Source organism: Wolffia australiana, chromosome 5 (genome assembly GCF_029677425.1).
Source record: "Wolffia australiana isolate 7733 chromosome 5, ASM2967742v1".
In the NCBI taxonomy this organism is placed as follows: Eukaryota; Viridiplantae; Streptophyta; class Magnoliopsida; order Alismatales; family Araceae; genus Wolffia; species Wolffia australiana.
This window is the reverse complement of record NC_135839.1, coordinates 11,662,494-11,685,021: the sequence shown is the minus strand read 5'-3', so window position 1 is coordinate 11,685,021 and position 22,528 is coordinate 11,662,494. Positions and strand designations below refer to the sequence as shown.

General features: G+C 46.2%; 2 protein-coding genes across 3 annotated transcripts in view; both read left to right on the top strand.

The window, feature by feature from the left end:
* Nucleotides 1-8,893, top strand: part of LOC144703174 (RNA helicase family protein) — a 23,016-nt gene extending 14,123 nt beyond the window's left edge. The window contains exons 14-23 of the mRNA XM_078575284.1: nucleotides 2,895-2,995; nucleotides 3,925-4,015; nucleotides 4,204-4,368; nucleotides 4,531-4,620; nucleotides 4,694-4,765; nucleotides 7,326-7,424; nucleotides 7,522-7,608; nucleotides 8,047-8,100; nucleotides 8,473-8,552; nucleotides 8,663-8,893. Of these exons, the coding sequence (XP_078431410.1) occupies nucleotides 2,895-2,995; nucleotides 3,925-4,015; nucleotides 4,204-4,368; nucleotides 4,531-4,620; nucleotides 4,694-4,765; nucleotides 7,326-7,424; nucleotides 7,522-7,608; nucleotides 8,047-8,100; nucleotides 8,473-8,552; nucleotides 8,663-8,810 (987 nt within the window). The 3' untranslated portion in view covers nucleotides 8,811-8,893. The remainder of the gene's footprint in view (nucleotides 1-2,894; nucleotides 2,996-3,924; nucleotides 4,016-4,203; nucleotides 4,369-4,530; nucleotides 4,621-4,693; nucleotides 4,766-7,325; nucleotides 7,425-7,521; nucleotides 7,609-8,046; nucleotides 8,101-8,472; nucleotides 8,553-8,662) is intronic.
* LOC144703175 (sodium/calcium exchanger NCL2-like) lies at nucleotides 8,842-22,528 on the top strand. 2 transcript variants are annotated; one of them, XM_078575286.1, is made up of 8 exons: nucleotides 8,842-8,982; nucleotides 9,092-9,471; nucleotides 9,849-10,037; nucleotides 10,143-10,324; nucleotides 21,048-21,196; nucleotides 21,297-21,564; nucleotides 21,670-21,978; nucleotides 22,073-22,528. In XM_078575286.1, the coding sequence occupies exons 2-8, from the start codon at nucleotides 9,219-9,221 to the stop codon at nucleotides 22,319-22,321; spliced, it is 1,599 nt and encodes a 532-aa protein (XP_078431412.1). In that variant the 5' UTR covers nucleotides 8,842-8,982; nucleotides 9,092-9,218; the 3' UTR covers nucleotides 22,322-22,528. The 2 variants fall into 2 exon arrangements, with proteins under 2 accessions (XP_078431412.1, XP_078431411.1); XM_078575285.1 differs by lacking the exon at nucleotides 8,842-8,982 and having other exon boundaries at nucleotides 9,045-9,471.

The window sequence follows — 22,528 nt, the reverse complement described above, 5'->3', positions numbered from 1 at the left end:
TGTGTTTGTTGAGTTACCTAAGAGAACTTGGGCTCATCTTTGGTCCCAATGGTGTGGGCCTGATATGATCCTATGCCCCCAAGGGTATATTTGGCATTTTAGCCCATTAGGGGCACTTTAGTCATTTGGTATTAGGATAGATTGCTTCCTTTCTCTTTATATACATTTAGCCTCCCTTTAGGAGGGTAGTCAAGAATTAAGTTAAGATTGAACTCTTGACTCATTATCTTGACCCCCCCGTCTCGGTACTGTCCCCTGGACTGTCCAGTGATCCCCTATCCCTGTGATCATCTCACCAGGGCTTCAGCTGGAGCCCCTCCAATCCAGTCCCTACCCCTGCTGATCATTTCTCTTCTAGTCTCGGACAATCCCACCCCTGTGATCATCAATCCCTCACCCCACGTCTTCAGGCGGCTCGTCCCTGGTCGATATCTGCCTCTTCTGTTCGGCCCCTCCGATCCTTCCCATTCTACTCTCCAATCCCGGGAACATCTATCTCGTCTCTTGATGCAAACATACATCAAGATTCTTATCAGGGCCCAGATGGCATAGCACTCTCTGATAAGTCTCTGGTAAAGACTTACCAAAGTAAGCGAAGATGACACAAGCTCATGTCCCACGTGGCATTTGATGCCGCACGTACGAATTGGTTATTGAGTCTATATAAAAGGGGAGCAGGAAACGGACATGCATCAAGAATTGGTTATTGAGTCCAAGGCCGGAGATCCTCCCGCAGCGACTGACGAAGTCCGATCCGGGTCGTCAGGAGTTCAATCATCCTTCAGGAGTTCGTCTATTATTCTCCTTTTGTTCTTCGATCCCTTATATTCTATCGAAGATTTGTAGTAGGTGAATTGTCTCGGAGATCCGTCAATTGCCGTCAATTCATTGGATACATTTGAAATCTACCTCTTATATTGAAGGATCTATCCGCCAGATCTAATGATCTGGCGGAAGGGTCTATGACCCCCTTGGAAGGGTATGGCTCCAAAATGATCCTGCGGGTCCTCCTATGCCATCCTGGCAAGTGGCTATCCTTAGGGCTATCATTCTCCTGATGGTGAGGGCTCGACGGAGCTGGTGGTGACTCACCTTATGGCTCCTAGCCACGATCAGTTTGGACTGGCGGCAGAGGTGGTGGAGGTGGCGATGGTGGGAGCTAACAGGGACAGGGTCACAGCTAACAGGGACATCCTTCTCTAGACCATCCTACTTGGCCTTTGATACGATCCGGTCCCGTATCTACGAATGTCGCTCTCGGCCCATCCAACAAGACGGCAGACCGGCCCAGATGGGCATAATACCAGGCCCTTAAGAGGGCATTTCCAGGACCGGAGAGGCAGCTTTTGACCATCGTAAGTTCTTCTACGATTTCATTCAAGGTTCTCCCCCTCCGTGCTCATGGCTTCCCTTGCAGAAGACCATCCCTGCAGCAAGGAGTTGAGCTTGGAGCTTATGACGTGCATCAGTCCATCACCCTGGTGTGTTAACCCTGTCGATCGTCTCTTCCCTCTATAATTTGTCCTTCTCAGGCTTTTCTCACAATTAAAACTACTCATCTATTCTCTCGGACAATATCATCGTTGAAAGTATTAGTGTTGAAGTTACAAGGAAGGGTCATGACAGCTTTCCCCTCCCAGGGTGCAGTTCCAGTTGGAAGCATTGGCAATGGCACCAAATGGTGGGAGGAGCATCACTGGAGAATGAGGGGGTCCTACTTCTCACTTATGACTGCCTGGTCCGCTCGCAGTGCCTGGATGCCTTTGGAGGTGGCTCTACAAGTCACTCGCAGTTGAAGGTTGGTAGAGCAGTCCTCCTGCTTCTTGGTCTCTGCATTTGGAGCGGTTTTGGCATCTCAGGCCATAATGATTCCCTTGGGCATGTTGCGTGGTAGGGTTGACTGAGCTCTGAAACCATTTTGATAATGACCCAGACGGGTCTTTATCAAAACGTTGTAGTCCTTTCTGCTAATGAACAATCAACTTTGAATTTGAAAGAGTCAGTCTGATGTTTCAGATTCGCAAGGTACTGAAAATGGAGATATAGTGAAAGATTGAGAAGAAGGGAAAGAAGGAACAAGAGGAGACGGGAAGGTCATCACCCTGGGAGATAGGAGAAGCTGCTGTCTTATCGGGGAAGACCATCTTTGAGAACAATAGGTACTCACATGTCTGTAATTTTGTGTCCGTTTCAAGCTGGTTCCAGCCCTTCAGTAACTGGCTTTGGAATGCTTTTGGACTGACGTCATTCTGAAACCTGCCCCAAAATCGCATCAGAATAATAGAGAGAAGGAGAAAGAGAGAGAGAGACAGAAAATCTATAAATGACGGAGGTGTCCTCGGTGGACTCTTCCTGTTGCTAATCCAGCCTTCAGGCATGCTGACCACCGATCTGATTCTGGATCTTGAACTGGTTGAATGGATTTCTACCTGCTCCGGCCGGTCTATTTAAAGGTGGTTACACATGTGACTGTCCCCTAACATGGCTGGGACGGCTGGACTTCTCTTAAATTTCTACGATACGTTCTTGTTAATAATTTATCATAATGCTTGTGTCCCTTGGTCATGTTTGAAATGCTTCAACCTTCATGTCTTTTGTAAAACAAAATTTTTATTACCTATCTGGCGAATCCTAAAGAAACGTTCAGCATGCTGTGCCAGGAGAGTTTCTCTGAACCTTGTACGTTTATTATTCATTTTAATTTCTGGTACCGCAAAGTTTTGTTTATTTTCGTATGCACTAGTTAGCCATTAAAAACTATTAGTATTCTTGGGTTTTCCCTAATCTGTTGTCTAATCTTTGTCTTTCTTACTTCCAAAAAAAGTTTCACCGTCTCCTTGGAGATAATTGATAGGTGTTGATGTGTATTACATCTGTACAACCTTAATGTGCAGATCTCTGACATTGAGAATTTAGTTGTCGCGCCAATATCTAAAGCATCTGCCAGGCAGAGAGCCGGCCGTGCTGGCCGAGTAAGAGCAGGGAAATGCTTTCGGTAAATGAAGCCTGCAATGTTATTTGATGTCATTCTTGATTGATATATTCGTTTATGTTAGGTCATGGAGGATACTTAGTAGGGTTTAAGCTAACTAATGGGCCCGAGGCCTTGTACTCTGTAATATCCTAACCCTAGGAGATATTAATAAAAATAACTACTTCAGGCCCAACATGGGCACTTAACTTCCACTAAGGGCCCATTAAGGGCCCATGAGTGTAGGCCCAGTAGGGCCCATATATTAGGCCCAGTAGGGCCTAATATATGTTGGGCCTGACCACAGTCAGGCCCAACTCTCCAACGGCTGAAACCCAGCCGTTGGAGAGTCCAGCTGCTTTAAAAGCAGCTGGACCTCTCTGTTTCAAACAGTCATATATTCAAAATATATGACCGTTGGAAACAGGGAATATTCCTTATGAATATTCCCTTTCTAACAAGTGAAGTTTTTCTTCTATAAAAGGGGGCCCAGTTCAGCAATAAAAATTATTCCTTCTTGCCCCAAATTCTTCTCTCTTCTTTTTTCTCTTTCCATTAATCACAGTTTATGTTTATTCTTCGACTTTTAAATTGTTGGTGGAGAAGACGAGAATATCGTAATCTCTTGGATCACAACAGTTTGTGCTAATTTTATTCAATTGGGACTAAATTGAAATCTTTATCTGCATTGCTATTGACAAACTTACGGTAGCATGTATCACACTGTTATACATTTATCCCTTCATATATGTCAAAGTATTGGCCTCTCTATAGACATCATTTTTTATTCTCTGGACATTTTGTTGTAAAATATTTTATGGGGGCACTTTGGGCAATGTCTTCCTGATTTTTTTAACCCATAAAATATCCTTAAAGATTACTTTTTTACCCAAGCTTGATATTTCTTTGACAACCTAGGCCCATTTCACCCCCTTGTTATTGATTTTTAACAGACTGTACACTGAGGAATATTTTGTGAAGGAGATGGCTGCTGAAGGAATACCTGAAATGCAGAGATCCAATCTTGCTTCTTCTGTGATTCAGGTTTGCAGCTTTTACTTTATTCGGCTGTTTTCTCAGTTTATCACCTACTTAAATTTTTAACAAGTTTTATCCAAAGGCCTTTTCTTTTTGCGTTCTGTTTACGAATTCCCACTTCTTTAAGATTTATTTTGATTCTATTTTATTTTCGTAAAATAATGAATGAAAATAATCATATAACAAATTTACAGCTGAAGTCCCTTGGGATCGATAATATCCTGGGCTTTGATTGGATGTCTCCTCCATCACCAGAGTCAATGATTAGGGCTCTTGAGGTCCTCTACTCACTCGGCATACTTGACGATGATGCAAAGCTAACAACGCCTACTGGTTTTCAAGTTGCAGAGTTTCCTTTGGTAGTAATTCATATTAAGCATGCATTTCATGGTCCAGCTTTACAGTTTCAGCTCTTTGTTTTATAGCAAAGTCATCCAAATATTTGACATCTTGTTTTTTTTTCCTTTCTGTTACATTTGATTACAGTTGGATCTTGTCATAATTCGTTTCTTCTGTTTTAGGATCCGATGATATCTAAAATGATATTGTCCGCAAATAACAATGGTTGTTCTGAAGAGGCTATAACTATAGCGGCTGTTTTGTCTATTCAGGCAACGTCCATCACTCTACCTCTTCGTCTTGATTAATTGAGGCTTTCCTGACTTTTTTGTTATTTGTTTGTAGTCTATCTGGGTGTCAATCAGGGGCTCTCAACGGGAATTAGATGATGCCAAGCTCCGGTTTGCTGCTGCCGAGGTATTAAATTAGAGCTAAACCTAAGGAGTCTTCTGTGATGTTTTTTTGGTGTATTTCTTAAAGATTTAAATAATCTAGCAAGTTAGAAAAACAGCATACGCTTAGAATTCAATTGACCTAGGTCAATCCCAGTTTATGTTGATTATAAGTTAATTAAACCATTTTTCCTAGTATGATCATGTTATGTTATGTCTTCTCTTGTTCAATGGGCCCGTTATACTGACCCATTACCACTTTCTGTCTTTTCTCTTTAAACTCCGTGTAGCTAAACCTAATGGAGCATTGTGTTGAGGTTGAGCTTCCTTCCCATCGAGTCCTGTTTTCTTTAGAAAACTATCTTCTTCATGGTATCAGAGCAACCTGCATCAACTACCTTCAGATTCTTGGGGGTTTCTTCCTGGATTGGCTTCGTCTTCAAATGTCTTTCTTGCCATTTTTCTTGGCACACATCTCAGTGGCATTTATTTCAGGGAGTGCTTACTTAGGCAAGCAGTTTCTCTTCCAATTGGCGTCCCCTTTTTTTTGCCATCCTTTCTGGTTCTTGGCGATGGTGGCAACAACGTTTGTATGAATTTGCAGCGGCAGTGGAAGCATCTGTTTCAACGTCTCCTCTCCTAGACTTCTCCAAAGGCCCTAGTGATGGTCAACCTTGTGCAGCATCTGTGGCGGTGGCAGTCTCTAGTGATGGTCAATCTTGTCTAATCACCTCCCCTTGAAATCTCTATGCATTTCGCGGTGGTCAATCTCGCCTACCAGAATTTGTCACGCGCGCCACACACTGGCTTTGTAGACGTCACATAAAGGACCAGCATGCTGGGCACCTACTCTACTCGCTAAGCCTGCTCTGCCCTGCATGGTGGTCTACACGTGCTGGCCTTGCTTTCTCTATTCTTTGTTTGCACCTAATTGAGATCTTCCCCGATGTCAGATTACAATGAAATCTGGTGACTCAACTACATTAGCGATTATTCCTTTAGGGGCTCCTTCTGTTCAATCTCATCTCAGTGTCGGTAATTGGCTTCGACTTTCTTCAATGACGTCAAGTGACATTGATTGGGTAGCTTAGAAAACATATTGTTGACGAGTCCCTGCACTTGATCTCATGAATATGACCACTGGCTGGACGTTGAAGGCGTTATTCACCGCTGGCTTCTTGACATTATCAGCCCTTCTATTGTTCCAGATTTTCTTCCTCTCATGTCTGCCAAGGCTATTTGGGTGACAACTCAGGAGACTAAAAGAAGAATAACCTAGACATTTTATATTAACTTGTTACTCAGTCTACTAATTTGGTTCAGGGACCTTGTTACTTGTGGAGCTCACGGCACTATAGGCTGAGTTGGTCCATTATAGGCCACCTGATCCAATGTCAGTTCCCGTGGCTATGTACAACTCAGAGTTTTTAAATTTCTCATTCGCCTTAACCCTGTGTATGAGTCTCTCCATAGTCAACTCATTCATCAGGAAAAAAGTGCTATCATCTGTTGTCTTTGTGGGGTACTCCTCTCATCAAAAGGGCTACAAGTGCTATCATCTGTCTACCCGTTGGTTTTATGTGCGCATGGATGTTGCGTTTGATGAGTCTATTCCTTTCATACTCCCATGTCTGCCCTTCCCTTCCCGTCTGATACTTGGGGTACATCCCTTGACTTTCTTCTTCTCCTTTTAGCCCCCCTTAGGTTTCTGCTCCTTCTACTTCATCTTCTCTTTCCCCTTCTCTGGAACTCAACCCCGTCCCCCCTGTGCGACCAGTCCACCAGAGCCTCTTGTTCCGCCCTCTTGCCCCTCCTATTCTCAGCGGTTTACCGGTCCCATCAATGTTCGATGCGACCGTCCTACATCTACTCCAGCTGTCTCCTATCCTCCCACCCCTTCTGCTTCCCTTCCTGGCTCTAATGACCCCGCCTGCATCCCACTCAGTCCTTAGCCAATGGCAAAGCTTGAAATCCTCCATCACTGATGTTCCCTTCGCTCAACAGCGGGCTGATATATTTACCGAAGGCTTGCCAGGGGTGAAGTTTCAAGAGCTTTGTGGAAAGCTGGGCCTGCATAACATCCACCCTCCAGTATGAGGGGGAGTGTTAAACATAGTTATTTTCTAAAGTTCTGGTTTCTCTTGTACAATAGGAGCATTATACTGGCCAATTACAACTTTCTTTCTTTTCCCCATAAACTCCGTGTTGCTAACTGAAATGGATCATTGAGTTGAGCTTGAATTCCCATTGAGTCCTGTCTTCTTCAAAATATAAGCTTCTTCACAGACGTATTCTTCAGAATACAAGCTTCTAATTCAGTTGACCTAGGATACTCCTAGTAAGTTTTTTTTTATCTTGAATAGATGTTACTTAAACCATTTTTCTAGTATGATAGTGGGAGGACCCTGATGATTTTTTCTTCGTGCCGTTTAGTAAATTGACTTACGTTATAATTTTTTTTCCGTGCACTTATAATCTCTTAATAATATTTTCAGTCAAATGTAACCAGGTTCTAAATTCGTTCTATGATTCATCCTTTAACGTATCAATGATCATCATGCAATACTTTATTTTATCTATCACAGGGTGACCATATTTCATACCTCAATGTGTACAAGGGATTCCTTGATTCCGGTAAATCCCCCCAATGGTGCCACAAAAACTTTATCAATTACCAGGCAATGGTGTGTTAATTTCTATGCTGTTGCATTCTCCCTTCTTTATTACCGTCATTCTTATTATTGAACTGACAGTGGTATTGATTTTTTAACGAGAGAGTAGAAGAAGGTGATTGAGATAAGAGACCAACTCATTAGATTGCTGAAACGGCTTGGCATGGTTCCAGGATCATGCGAGGGAGACACAATGGTGATGACTCTGTGCACCTAACTTTTCTTTTCCTTCTTCAGTAATGTTCTTATCATATTGACTTCTTTTTGAAATAACTCATATTTTTATTTTATGGGTATCGATCTTAAACTGTCCTGACTCCGATGCCTTCAAAAAACGAAGGATGAAGCGGCAATTTTGGCCTAAAAATGACACTTCGCTCCTTCGAAAGTCATCCTGTCCCGTGTGAACAAATCAGGCTCATTTTGACTTTTCTGGCCTTATTGCTCTCCGACAGAGAATAGTCAACCCAAAATTACTTTTTGTATATGAGTATTATTCAATAAATCTCTATCACTTTTTTAATCCGACGGATGCTCCCGCATTGATAATTGTCAAATCAAAAGAAAATATTAAAATTCCCATCTGCTACGCGACGTGCACGTATATTCCAACACTAGTGATTTTTAATTTCAGGCTGTGCAGAAAGCAATCGTGGCCGGATTTTTCTCCAATGCTTGTCGATTCGATGTGAGTCATTCAACGTTTGGTGGAATATTTTTTCAAGTTTCTAATGCGATTTCGTAGAACGAATCCAGTACTTGAAATGACGGGGGGGGCGATACACTAGATCTGAGCTCTGGTCTGACAACATTTATTAGTTGACGTTGAAATGATCAATTTTCTTGTTGAATGTGCTTTTATACTAGTAGTAGGTCAGATGGCCTAAGTGTTTTTCGATTTTAGTGTTAATGTTCTCTTCTCTTGGGGGACACACAGTGGTCGACAAAAGGCCTTACTATTGAAAAAACGTATTGCTAGGCTCATTTTTTATATATTTTCTCCCTTGCTCTTACCCATCTCGTTTAATCTCTCGAATGCTTTCATTAATTTCTTCTACAGCCTCTGGGTCAGAACGGTATGTATAAGAGTCTTAGAAGCTCTCAAGAAGTGTACATTCACCCATCCTCCGTTCTATTCAGGCAAGTTTGCACTCTACGCAACACACGAATAACTCCTTTTTATTGACTGTCGACAAGTTCTACCTCAGATCTTTTCTTTATTTGACTTTCTATCGTGTCTGTCTGAGCAGGGTTAATCCCAAGTGGGTAATCTACCACTCCATCGTTTCAACAGACAGGCAATACATGCGCAATGTTCTTGCAATCGACCCTTCTTGGCTAACCGAAGCCGCCCCCCACTTTTATCAGCTACAAAAACCCTATCTCGGTGCCCTGTGAAATCCTCATAATCTTGACAAAAATGTCGCAGAACTTACCATTTCGTTTCTTAGTAAAATTATTTGTCCTGCTTGTTGCTTTAATTACTTAATTCTTGTCGTGAGAAAAATTCGGATGAAGGTCAATAATCGACCAGCAGGCGACGTGGCGCGCATACAGCGGATCGATATTGGTAGGTCCTACACACCCAATCGCCGTTGACCGTTCTTTTATTCAGAACCTGTTCTTAGAAAAAAAAATCTGATCTTGGTCGAGCTCTGATTCATGGCGACGGGTCTCAGGAAAGCGGGGCTGCTCCGGCGGTCCGCCGTCGCGGCGGCGGCGCTGCTGCTCGTCTTCGTCGGGGGGGTCAGCGGCCGGCGGCTGCTGTCATCGCCGTCGGATTCGATCTCCGACGGTCTGATCCGGATGTGGGGCCGCGATTCGTCCGCTTTGAGCAACGGAGGGCTCGGATGCGAGCAGACTTACGGGTTCCTGCCCTGCACGGACACGGCCCTCGGCAATCTGTTCCTGCTCTTGGTCTACGGCTATCTGATGTTCTTAGCGGCGACTTACATGTCCAACGGCAGCGAGCTGCTTCTGGAGATTCTCGGCCCTGGCATCATCGGCGGTCTCTTTCTCCCCGCTCTCGGCGCCCTTCCTGACGCCATCCTTATCCTCGGCAAGTTCCATTTCCTTGTTTTTTTCCCTTTATTTTTTGATTCCCTCTGTTTCTCTTTTTTTTCCCACTCCTAAGTCACCGTCCTTTGTCCGTAGGTCCGGCGCTTGATTTCAACTTTCGTCGAGGAGTTCTTCGACTACGATTTGCTTGATTCGTGCTCACTGTTTTGTCTTTTTTGGGCCATCGTAGACTGCCCGATCTCTTGGATTTTTCCGCTGCTTTTTTGGGTTTTTTTCTTTGCTATATCCTTGGTAAACTAATTTGGTGCCGAGTTCGTGGACGGTTGACGGGAACCGCCATGCCAATAAACATGAAGTGATTTCTTCGTCGATCATGATCGGACGATGGATGATGATCGGGTGGTGATGATTTTGCAGTGTCCGGGCTCTCGGGAAGCAGGGAGACCGCGCAAGATCAGGTACTGATCGGCATGGGCTTGCTCGCCGGATCGACGGTCATGCTTCTGACTCTCCTCTGGGGCTCCTGCATCGTCGTGGGCAAATGCGATCTTTCTACCCACGCGACGGCCATCGATTCACAAGACACGCGCAAGTTCAGCCTCACCGGTACGAGTTTTCGAAAAAAAAATCTATATTCAAATTTACTTTTTGCTTTTTATCGTCTGTCAGATAGCGCCATAGTTTTAAAATGTCTCGTTCTGAATAATGCAGGTTCTGGAGTCTCGACGGATGTTGAGACCAGCCATGCGGCTAAGATCATGGTGGTAACTACTCTGCCATTCGTCATCGTGCAGCTGCCCAAGATTTTCAAATGGTCGTCCGGCGACCGTTTGACCATCTTGATTTCCCTGATCGCCTCCGCCGGACTTCTCGTATCCTACTGCGTGTATCAGGTATTCTTCATAAACTCCAAAGCTCGATAATCTCTTGATAAGCTCCTCGTCGGCTCACACAATATTCAATAGAATTCCAAATTTGCAACAAGTATTCTCCATGAAACATTAGGGAAGGAAACTGAAGTTCGAGAGGAAGGAAAGATAGGATTGGGCGTGGCGAGGAAATGAGACGCCAGAGAAAGACGGAGCGGGAAGTCTCCTTGCAGATTCGCCCTCCTGGAGCTCCTGGGAAAAGCAAGGAAGGGGAAGGGTTAGGGAGGCGAGAGAGGGAAGAAGGAGAGTAGGGAAGGGAGAGGGCTTACTAGGGTTCTTCTTGTCGTCCTCTTCCTCGGCCCCCCTTCCCTTATGACTCACAGGGCTCCGTGAGTCATAACCCTTATTGGGTTTGGGCCTGTTCCCCCCCCCCCCCCCCCCCCCTCGTGGGCCTAAAAGCAGGGGGTCGTCTGGGCCCTTGCTGACATTGATATTTCTGGATCTGGTCTTAACTGTCAGAAGCAAACGTTATTTTTTGTTTATCTCCTTAAGCTTCGGGCCCAGTCTTTAAGTTCGGGCCCACGTGTAACCCTATAAAAAGGGGGAAACATTTTCTTAGTTAAGCTGTTGTTTTCTCTTATTCTTCAAAACCCTAGCCACCCTTGTCCATCAGCAGAAAAGTCCATCATGGTATCAGAGCGACCTGGGAGCTCAACGATCTGAATCTCCATCAGATCTGTCTGGCATCCATTCAAGCTAACAATCTATTGCGACGAGGCAGAGGTGAGCAGGTCTTGTGAGCCTTGAAGAGTCCAGAGTTGACACTACAAGGTTAGTAGAGAGGAGGAAAACAGCACCAAGACAACTCTAGCTTGGCGACAGCGACATAGAAGCGACCGCGACCAAGGACATTGAAACTGACTCAAGTGGAGGGACAAGTCATCATTGATGGAAAAATCCGAAAATCCAAGAATGGACAGAGAGGAGCTGGCGACATTCAGCCAGGTACTCTTCCCTGTTGTTCCTGTGGTGGTTAAATTTAATGGCTTCAACTTACTTGATTGGAGTCAATATATTGAACTAATCCTTGAGAGTAAGGGAGTAGTCCATCATCTCAAAGAAGAAATAGAGCCGGAGAGTCCAAAGTATGGAGCCTGGAAGGAGGATGCAGGTGTACATGCATGGTTACTTGGCAGTATGGTTGGAGATCGATTCAGGAAATACCTGTACCTGAAGACGGCTAAAAGCATCTGGGATCACCTGCACAAGAGTAATGTAAGGAAGAGTCATGCCTGGAGAATTTTTGAGCTAGTTACTAGAGCAACCACATTGGTGCAAGGAGAAATGTCTGCTGCAGAATTTGCAGAAGAACTTCAGGCAATCTGGCGAGAGATTGATCATCTCAGACCAATCAAAAATCCAGAGGAGTGGCAGGCTACGCTACAAGATCGTATGTTTAGATTCCTGATGGGACTAAACAAGGAATATGAAGGACTCCGAAGTCAGATCCTCAACCGAGAACATATCCCAGATATGGAGGAAGCCTTTCAACTTGTAATCAATGTTGAAAGGCAAAGGGCTTACGAAAATGATAAAGAGGAAACAGGAGCAGGGCTTATGGTGAAAACAAAGCAACAGCTGAAGAGCACATCAGAGGGCCTATTTTTAAAATATCATAAGAAACAAGGAGATGAAGCTCCAGAGCAGAAAGGGCAAGGAAGCAAACAGCAGGGTAAATTTAATCTATATTGCTCTTATTGCAAAAGGAAGAATCATACCAAGGACAACTGCTGGATTCTACATGGTCGTCCTCCCAAACCTGCACAGGCCTATGTCTCTGATGCTAGAGAAAGTGAATCAGATGATGAAGCAGAGCAAGGGCAAGCCCCAAAGAAGACTGCCTCTTAGATTACCACTGAAGACTATGCTACTCTGAAGGAAGAATTTGAGAAGCTCAAGACCATGATAAGCTCTACATCCATGGCTCGAGCTGGTGAGCTACCTACCTATCCTGATCATATTTTATCTGACTGGATAATAGATACTGGTGCAACAGATCATTTGACTCCCTATTGTTCTAAGTTTCATAACTATACTCTATATAAAGGAGACAGAAGGGTGTTCACGGCAGGGGGAGAGGCCCTTCCTGTCACAGGAATTGGGGACATAAAAATAAGAGGTATTGGGCTTATTAGACATGTTCTACATGTCCCTGGCCTCAAAGCTCAACTATTATCTCCACAGCGATTTGTCAGAGATTTGGATCTTATATTTTCCATAACTCCTGACAATGTGTTTATTTATGATAAGTCACAGAACCGGAGGACTTCACCTTTTAAAGTGAAGGATGGGCTCGTGTACGTTAGCAGTGAAGGTGGCGGAGAGCCTGCATCATGCTACACTACACAAGAACTAAAGGAGAATGGGGGAATGGAGCAGATCAAGTTGATGCACTGTCGTCTTGGACATCCGTCATTTGAATTATTAAAATATATGTTTCCAGTATTGTTCAAGGACATGAATATTGTTGATCTTTATTGTGATACATGTCAGTTTGCCAAGCATAATCGCGCAGTGTTCAATGGAAAAAGTAAGCGAAGTGAAATAACATTCGCTCTTGTTCACTGTGATGTGTGGGGCCCATCATCTACTACAGCATTAACAGGTACAAGATATTTTATTGTGTTTATTGATGATTACACACGGCTAACATGGGTGTATCTGCTAAAATCCAAATCGGATTTTGCTGCAATAATTCAAACATTCTGTCACATGAAGAAAAATCAGTTTGATACTGCCATTAAACGACTACGTTCTAACAATGCAAGGGACTTCATTATTGAAACAACCTCCAAGTATTTCAAAACTCAAGGGGTAGTTCATGAGTCTTCTTGTGTGTTTACCCCACAACAGAATGGAGTAGCTGAGAGGCGCATAGGTCATGTGACCACTACTGCCAGATCACTACTCATTCATAACGATGGGCCCAAGCGATTTTGGGGAGAAGCTGTTTTAACAATTGTGCATATAATTAATCGATTGCCATCAAGGTCATTAGGTTATAACTGCCCTGTGGAGCTAATGATGAAATTCTATCCCCACACTCGGTGGAAGACAGATCTTAAACCCAAAATATTTGGATGTGTAACCTTCGTATATCTGCACAATCCAGAAGACAAATTTAGTTCGAGATCAGCTAAGTGTGTTTTCTTGGGTTACTCACTTACCCAAAAAGGGTACAAATGCTACCATCCTAGAACAAGGAAATTCTTTGTGTCAGCAGATGTGACGTTTCATGAGAATGAAAGTTATTTCAAGGCATTACAAGGGACCTCTACTGATATATATCAGCAGGTAACAGGAGTCAAGGACAGTGGTCGCCAACCACTGAATGAAACTGAAGCAGGCGTTATATCAGTTGAAGAAAATTTGAATTCTCAGCATGAAATCTGGGAAGTACCCACAATTGACAATCAGACACCTCAAGTTCTCCCGATTTCTCTGAACAGAGAGGAAGTTGTAAATGAAGCTGACAACACCATGGGAGTAACAAATGAGATTGAGAGTGAGAGAATAGTGGGAGAAGAAGATGAAAGTAGTGGATGGCCTATTGCTCTGAGAAAGGGCCGGAGACAATGCACCCAAGGAGTGAGATATCCACTCGCCAATGTGGTTGAATATTCTCATCTTGGACAGGACTATCGATCCTTTATTGCTGCCATCAATTCAATTCCGATCCCTCGGACTTATCAGGAGGCAATGAAGGATATGAACTGGAAGAAAGCAATGGACACTAAAATGGAAGCATTAATCAAGAATGACACATGGGAAGTTGTACAAGACACCACCTGGCAAGCGTCCTGTAGGTTGCAGATGGGTGTTCACTGTTAAGTATAATGCTGATGGGAGCTTGGAACGGTATAAAGCCAGGCTAGTAGCTAAAGGTTATACACAATCCTGTGGTAACGATTATAGAGAGACATTTGCACCAGTCGCCAAGCTAAACACAGTACGAATTCTTCTCTCCCTTGCATCAAATCTGGACTGGCCACTGTTACAGTATGATGTCAAAAATGCCTTCGTCCATGGTGATTTAAATGAGGAGATTTATATGGAGCTACCCCCCGGATACTATGAGTCTGAATCAAGGAAGGTCTGTAAATTGAAGAAAACACTTTCTGGTCTGAAGCAGTCTCCAAGAGCATGGTTTGGGAAGTTCTCATGTTGCATGAAATCCATGGGTTATGTGCAGAGTAATTGTGACCATACACTTTTTTTGAAGCATGCTGTCTCTGGTAAAGTTTCAATCTTATTAGTTTATGTGGATGACATTATCATTACAGGAGATGATTCTCTTGAAATTCGATTATTGAGCTCCAAGTTAGCTGAAACATTTGAAACTAAGTCACTTGGAAAACTAAGATATTTTCTTGGCATTGAAGTTGCTTATTCTTCCAAAGGAATATTCATCTCCCAACACAAGTATATTCTGGATATCCTTCAAGAGCCAGGAATGAGTGGATGCAAACCATCATCTGTGCCTATCAATCCTAATACGAAACTGGGTACTTGTGAAGAGGAAGTTCAAGTGGATAAAGGGCAATATCAGAGGTTGATTGGAAAGCTAATCTATTTGAATCATACAAGACCAGATATCGCTTTTGCAGTTGGGTTGTTGAGCAGATTTATGGATAGTCCACGCTAGCCTCATTTACAGGCAGCATTCCGTATATTAGCATATTTGAAGGGTTCAGCAGGCCATGGAATTCTCTTCAGCCGAAATGGAAGAACTGATGTGGAGATGTATACTGATGCAGATTTTGGAGGATCACTGATAAATAGGCGGTCCACAACAGGATACTGTGCACTTGTGGGAGGAAATGTGGTTACTTGGAGGAGCAAGAAACAACCAGTAATTGCATTATCCTGTGCTGAAGCTGAATACAGAGCTCTAGTCAAAGGTATCAGTGAAACTCTATGGATACGAAATGTCATTGCAGAGATTGGGATGGCACTAGACAAACCCACTGTAGTCTACTGTGATAGTAAAGCAGCAATTGACATTGCTCATAACCCAGTCTTACATGATAGAGCAAAACATATTGAGCTAAACAAGCACTGGATCAGAGAGAAGATAGACCAAGGGCATGTTTATATTCAATATGTAAAGTCGACTAATCAGACTGCAGACATACTTACCAAGGGATTGGCTAGATCCATCTTCGACTAGTTGCTGAGCAAGCTGGGAGTTCGAAGCATCTACTCACCAGCTTGAGGGGGAGTGTCAGAAGCAACCGTTATTTTTTGTTTATCTCCTTTTTTTCTTTTAAGTTTCGGGCCCAGGCCCACTTCTCTTTAAGCTTCAGGCCCAGTCTTTAAGTTCAGGCCCATGTGTAACCCTATAAAAAGGGGGAAACGTTTTCTTAGTTAAGCTGTTGTTTTCTCTTATTCTTCAAAACCCTAGCCACCCTTGTCCATAAGCAGAAAAGTCCATCATTAACAATTCTCCCCCCTTGTCCTCAAGTTGAAATTCTGGGAAGTGATCAGCAATACGCGCCGCATCCTCCCAAGTGGCTTTAAAATCTGGTAGTTGTTGCCATTCAATCAGCACCTGTGTTCCATCCCCCGTGTATCTGTAGTCTTTGAGAGCCTGTGGTGATACATTCCAAACAAAGTCCAACAAGACTGGGGGAATCTCCTTAGACGCCACGTTGAGCCCAACAACCTCTTGAAGCTTTGAATTGTGGAAGACAGGATGCAGACGGCACTGGGTGGGCAAGTCCAACTTGTATGCCACGGGGCCGATTCGCTGGCAGATGCAGTACAGTCCGAAATACCGGGGACCCAGCTTCTCGTTCGGGCGCCTTGCCAAAGACTGCATGCAGCAGGGCCGTAGCTTGATGTACACCATGTCTCCCACCTTGAAAGCGACCTCGCGCCGATGCTTGTCCGCCGATCTCTTCATTCGGGCCTGAGAATTCTGGAGATGGTATTTCAGCACGTTCAACATCTGGTCTCGAGCTGCCAGCAATTGGTCAACGTCGGCCACCGGCGAAGGGGAGGACCCAAAACGCACCAACGGCGGAGGATCCCGACCATATACGATCTTGAATGGGAATGTCTTGATCGATGTATGATATGCCGACAACTCCGCCCACGGTAGCCATTTGTGCCATGAATTGGGCTTGTCCCCCGCGAAGCAGCACAAATAAGCCTCCAGCCCTAGATTCACAATTTCTGTTTGCCCGTCAGATTCCGAGTGGTATGCAGAACTCATTCACAGTTCAGTCCCTTGCTGTTTATGCAGTTCACGCTAGAACAGGCTGGTGAAGTCTCGCCCCCTGTCAGACACCATTGTTTTTGGAACCCCATGCAACCGGACAATTTCTTTGATAAAAATACTGGCGATGTCCTTAGAGAAGCGATGTTTGACGGCCAGATAATGGCTATATTTGCTGAGACGATCTACCACCACCATGATCATGTCAAACCCGCCCGAGCGAGGTAGGCCCTCCATGAAATCCAAGGATATATCTTCCCATATTTTTAAGGGGATTGGTTGTGGTTGCAGAAGCCCGGCTGGTGCCAAGTGTGATGCCTTGAACTGGAGACACACTTGACAGATATTGACGTGCCTTTTTATGTCGCTTTTCATACCTGCCCAATAAAACTGGTCTTTAATTCGGTGATACGTCTTCAGAAACCCCATATGTCCCCCGATCGCCTTGTCATGAAATTCAGTGAGGACCATTGGAATGATCGTTGATTGGCTGGAAAGAACAAGCCTCTTCTTGTAGAGCAGTAGATCCTCTCGAATAGTAAATCTCTCGTCCCGATTTGTACCTTGGCCGATATCTGTCGGCACCTTGTGCCATTTGGGGTTGGACTCGAGTTCACGGTGCATGGCCTCCACATCTTGCCATACCTGCAGGGACATGGAACATAGAACGGCCTCCTCTAGCTTGGGTGAATGCGAGACTGCCACCCTGTTGGCGCGGCCTTCCTTGTAGTGGATATCAAATGAAAAGCCCATCAGCTTGGAGACCCATTTTTGATATGGGCCTTGCACTTCTCGTTGCTCGAAGAGATACTTCAGACTGTATTGATCTGTGTGAATTACAAAACGTCTGAACAGGAGGTAGTGCCGCCATCTTTGGACTGCCTACACAATAGCGATGAGTTCCCTTTCATAAGTGGAACGCACCTTCGCGGTGGGCGGAAAAGCAGTGCTGAAGTATGCCACGGGTTGCCCTTCTTGCATCAAAACGGCGCCCACTCCCAGTCCCGAGGCATCCGTTTCTATGCAGAACTCCTGGGAGAAATCTGGAAGACGCAGCACCGGTGCAGTAGACATCGCGACTGTCAACCTCTCAAATGCGAGTTGTGCTGCCTCCGTCCACCGAAAGGCATCCTTGTTTAACAGCTGAGAAAGGCATAATTAGCCATGAATATGCGATAATAACCTGTGAGGCCCAGAAATCCATGCAGATGTCGCACTGTACAGGAAGAGGCCATCCCACCATATCAGCGATCTTCCCCTTGTCCATCGCCACCCCTTCACTCGAGATCACGTGTCCCAAGTATTCCAACTGCCCTTGCAAGAACACACACTTCTTCACATTTACACATAGCTGATGGTCAGACAGAATTTGAAACACTTGGTGAAGATGATGCACGTGGGCTTCCTGGTCGCAGCTGTAGATCAAGATATCATAAAAAAAAACTAGCACAAACTTTCGCAGAAAAGGTTGAAAGATCTGGTTCATCAACGCCTGGAACGTGGCCGGTGCATTTGTCAAGCCAAACGGCATTACTAAAAATTCATAATGGCCATGATGAGTACCGAACGCCGTTTTAGAAATATCCTCTGCATGCATCCAAATTTGATGATATCCGGACTTGAGGTCTAGCTTAGAAAAAACGGTCATACCATTCAGCTCTTCTAGCAACTCATCCACCATCGGGATTGGAAACTTTGTCTGGTATGGTAATGCGGTTGAGGGCCCGGTAGTGGATGCAACAGCGCCAGTTCCCATCCTTCTTGGGCACAAGCAATGCTGGGCTCGAATAGGGGCTGGTCAAATGGCGAATAAGGCCCTGGGTTAATTGTTCCTGCACCACGCGCTCCAATTCGTCCTTTTGGGCTGGTGAGTAACAGTAGGGGCGCATGCTGACTGGAAGTGCTCCCGGCCGAAGCCGGATGCGGTAGTCAATCCTGCGTAGCGGAGGAAGCCCCTTGGGCCTCTCAATAGCTTGGGGAAATTTCTCCTGCAATTGCGCAGAAAGAACTGCGCTCCTGAAGCCGATATAATCTGGGACACTCCTGAGATATAATGAAGTTCTGAGTTATGATCTTGTCCATCCCGCCTGTTGAGTTCCCGCCGACTAGGTCGATGGCCAGAAGGGTCACCCCGGAGAGTGTGAGGCACTCCATTCACGATGAAATTGAGCATCAACAGATCATAATTCGTCTTGACCCATCCCAGGCTCCTCAACCACTGCACCCCAAGGATCACCTCAATGCTGATATGCTCCAACGGTAAGAAATCCTGAATCATGGTGAGACCTTGTACTGATAACTCCAAACTACGACATAGCTGGTGGCCCTGCAGGACATGACCGTCCCCCTGCGTACTGTCATAGGGAGTGATGTCTACCAATGGAATTCCCAAGTCACCCAACAGGCGTCTGCAGATAAAATTGTGTGTGGCCCCGCTGTCAACGAAAATGGAGATTTGACGCCCCCGGAGCCCGCCCGTCATCTTCAGAGTCCCCTGTGAAGTGAGGCCCAGCATTGTATGCAGCGTTACTTGAGCAGTGTCCGGGGCCTCTTCCTCGAGCGGTGTCGGAAAATCCCGTTCTTCCGATGAGTGGCTGTAATCTGTGTCGCTTTGGACTAAGTAGAGCCGGAGCTCACACTTGCAACGATGGGGGGGGGGTGAATTTCTCATCACAATGGTAGCATAGGCCCTTTGCCTTCAGTGACCGCCATTCTTCCTCCATCAGACCTATGTAGGTGCGTCCACCTTTCCGACCTGAACACGCCGCAGGTTGACCCACCTTGGGCGACGCCGGAGAGTGTGAACTGGATGGGGGCCTGGGCACCATTTCTCTAAAGGATTGCGCCGTGGCAATCTTCGTCTGGACTCCCTGCAACACTTTGTTGGGACAGCTGGTGATCAGCTTCTAGAGCATATTCTTGTAACTCGTCCAACGATCGTGGTTGATTCCTCCAGACTTCGGAGCGAATATCTGGTTGTAGGGCAGAGAAGAAAGCCTTCGCCAAAATTCAATAAAATTCCAAATTTTTCCTTTCTCTCGAACTTCAGTTTCCTTCCTTACTGTTTCACGGAGAATACTTGCTGCAAATTTGGAATTCTATTGAATATTGTGTGAGCTTATCAGTTTGGTATCAGAGCCACCTCCTGCGCATGCCGAAGGGTCTCACCTTGGGCCACATGGAAGAATTGGAGGGGAGAGTAGAACAGTTGGCTGTGTCCACCCAAGGTACTGCAGATGCACTGGCCGCGTTAGATGCTCGAATGGAAGAGAACAAGAAGTCAACTGCTGAGGTTCTGGATCGAATCCTTCTTGCGTTGGCTAACAAGGGCCCGAGTAATGAACTCGACCCGGGAGCATCCCGAGCGGCCATTCACCACTGCCACCCCAGGGAGTGAACAGTGTGGGCGGCAATCCCACCCAGGCCCCAGAGGTCCTGGCCCCCGGCACTGTCACCGGCTGCAGACCGAGGCCCTCAGAGTTTGACGCCCCCGGCACTGTCACCGGCCCCTCTGCCGCACCACCTGCGATTACGCACCAAGCTGCACACGGACCAATTGAGCTGGCAGCTGATCCATGGAGCACAGGGGCACCCTCATTCTTAGTTGGAACATGTTGTCACTGATGAACTGCATCGTAGCTTCCCTGCGTGGGATCCTGGAGTACCCAGAGCACGGCTCTACTGCCAGGAGGAGTATGACAAGCATAGGGATGGAGCACCCATCGGCCCCGAGCGGCAACCCCATCACCATTCGGGTCGACCCCCGCCGATTCTGCCGACATATCGGGAGCTATCGAGGCCTTTTCACCCGAGGGGGACCTGCTGGGTGACAACAAGCAGGCGGAATTTGGGCGTCAAGGCGATCGTTCCCGGGTTTACAGAAAGGGGGAACTGCCGGTATTCGGGGGAGACAACCCCGAGGGGTGGTTACGTCGGGTCGACCAATATTTCCGCCTGCATCCAGCGGCAACCCACGAGCGCCTTCAATTGGTCGCCATGCCTTTGGAAGGGAAGGCCCTAGATTGGTTCTGCTACCGGGACGACCACTTTGGATTTGTTGAGTGGGATGACTTCTGGGGACGGCTCTCCAAGCAATTTGGCTATTCGACGGATGAAGCTTACCACTGTATATTCAAGCTTCAGCAGCAGGGCACCATGGAAGAGCTCATCGCCGAATTTGAGCAACTCATGGGTATGCCTTCTCTATTCTGTCGGACATTTTGGAGAAGGCTTACTAGGGTTCTTCTTGTCGTCCTCTTCCTCGGCCCCCCTTCCCTTATGACTCACGGGGCTCCGTGAGTCATAACCCTCATTGGGTTTGGGCCTGTTCGGCCCCCCTTTCGTGGGCTGAAAAGACGCGGTCGTCTGCTCCCTTGCTGACGTCGATATTTCTGGATCGGGGTCTTAACATCTCTTGTCTCGACAGTTTTCGCAAAGGGTGATGAATAATGGGTGGAAATTCTTCAGGTTGTCCAGCCGTGGATCCAGGAGAGAAGGCTGGCCTATGCCAAGAGAAAGCAAATAATCGCCAGAATACTGCAACGGGAGCACGCGGTTATCAGAGGAGGGCTCCTCGACAGGCAAACAGGACGCCCCAACGAAGACGCCATTAAAAAGTGATTAAAACCATCCATCCTAATTATCTTTTGTTCATTAAAAAGTGAAATAATAAATATAGTTATATGTTTCGCTCACCCGTCGCTTGAAATGCTGCAGAATATTTCACGGGGTGGACGTGGACCACGACGGGTTTCTGTCCCTTCCCGAGTTGAACGCATTCGTGCATGGCACGCAGGTCGACGTGGCGTGCCAAAAGCTCGACGAGACGGTGGAAAAGTTCATGAAGGATTTCGATAGTTCGCACGACGGCAAGATCCAAGAAGACGAATTCGTCAGAGGCATGTCGCGCTGGCTCGACGAGGCCAAGAACTCCATCGCTGTCTGTCGCAACTTCTCCAGGGAGTTTTTTGAAGACTTCCACACGGTCCGCAATTTCTAAACCTAAAACTACTACTACCACCACTACTGCTACTACTGCTACTAGCACTACTCTGTCGTGAACTTCATGTCTTGTCCTCCGCGAACGCAGGCGGCGACGAACGAGAGAAAATCGCTGGCGAACGGGAGCGAGGAAGAAGAAGATTCGGAGGGCTTGGAGAACCCGCAGTGGGTGGCCTTCCAGGCCGTCTCGCTGCTTCTCGCCGGGGCCGTCATCGCGGTCGCGTTCGCGGACCCGCTCGTTGACGCGGTGGACGGGTTCTCCGGCGCGACGAGTATTCCGACCTTCTTCATCTCCTTCATCGCCATGCCGCTCGCCACCAACTCCAGCGAGGCCGTCTCTGCCATCATCTTCGCCAGCAGGAAGAAGCAGAAGACGGCTTCACTCACCTTCTCTGAGGTCGCCCATCTTCCTTGTTTCTTTTCTTTTTCCTTGGGGCAAACGATCGTCGCTAATGGGGAGAGTTTCGGTCTTCTTGTTCGTTGCGGTGCAGATCTACGGGGCGGTGACGATGAACAACACGCTGTGCCTGTCGGTGTTCTTGGCACTGGTGTACGTGCGGCAGCTCACGTGGGACTTCTCGGCGGAGGTTCTGATCATTATCGTGATCAACGTAGTGATGGGCGCGGCGGCGAGCTTCCGCAGGAACTTCCCGCTGTGGACGTCGCTGCCGGCTTTCCTCTTGTACCCCGTCTTGCTTCTCCTCGTCTACGTTCTCGACTACATTTTCGGCTGGTCGTAGCCGTCGTTCATTCGCAAGTGCCACAACACCACACCTCTTCTCAGTTGCTGTTCCCTCTGCCTCGGAGGTTTATCTGATGTGTATTCAAGTTCACTCATGTTTTTCCCTACTTGATGTGTATTCATGTTTGCCCCCGAGTGATTTTTCTTTTGGCGGAGCTTTTACTAGAGTGGAGGAACTGAAAAAGTCTGAAATTTTGATTTTCAA

Bases quoted from the DNA above. Each gene is read 5' to 3' on its own strand.
- LOC144703175 (XM_078575285.1), top strand. From the start codon at position 9,075: ATGGCGACGGGTCTCAGGAAAGCGGGGCTGCTCCGGCGGTCCGCCGTC. The intron at 10,325-21,047 runs GTATTCTTCATA...GAAATTCTTCAG, and splicing joins TATCCTACTGCGTGTATCAG to GTTGTCCAGCCGTGGATCCA. The intron at 21,565-21,669 runs GTCCGCAATTTC...CCGCGAACGCAG, and splicing joins TTTTTGAAGACTTCCACACG to GCGGCGACGAACGAGAGAAA.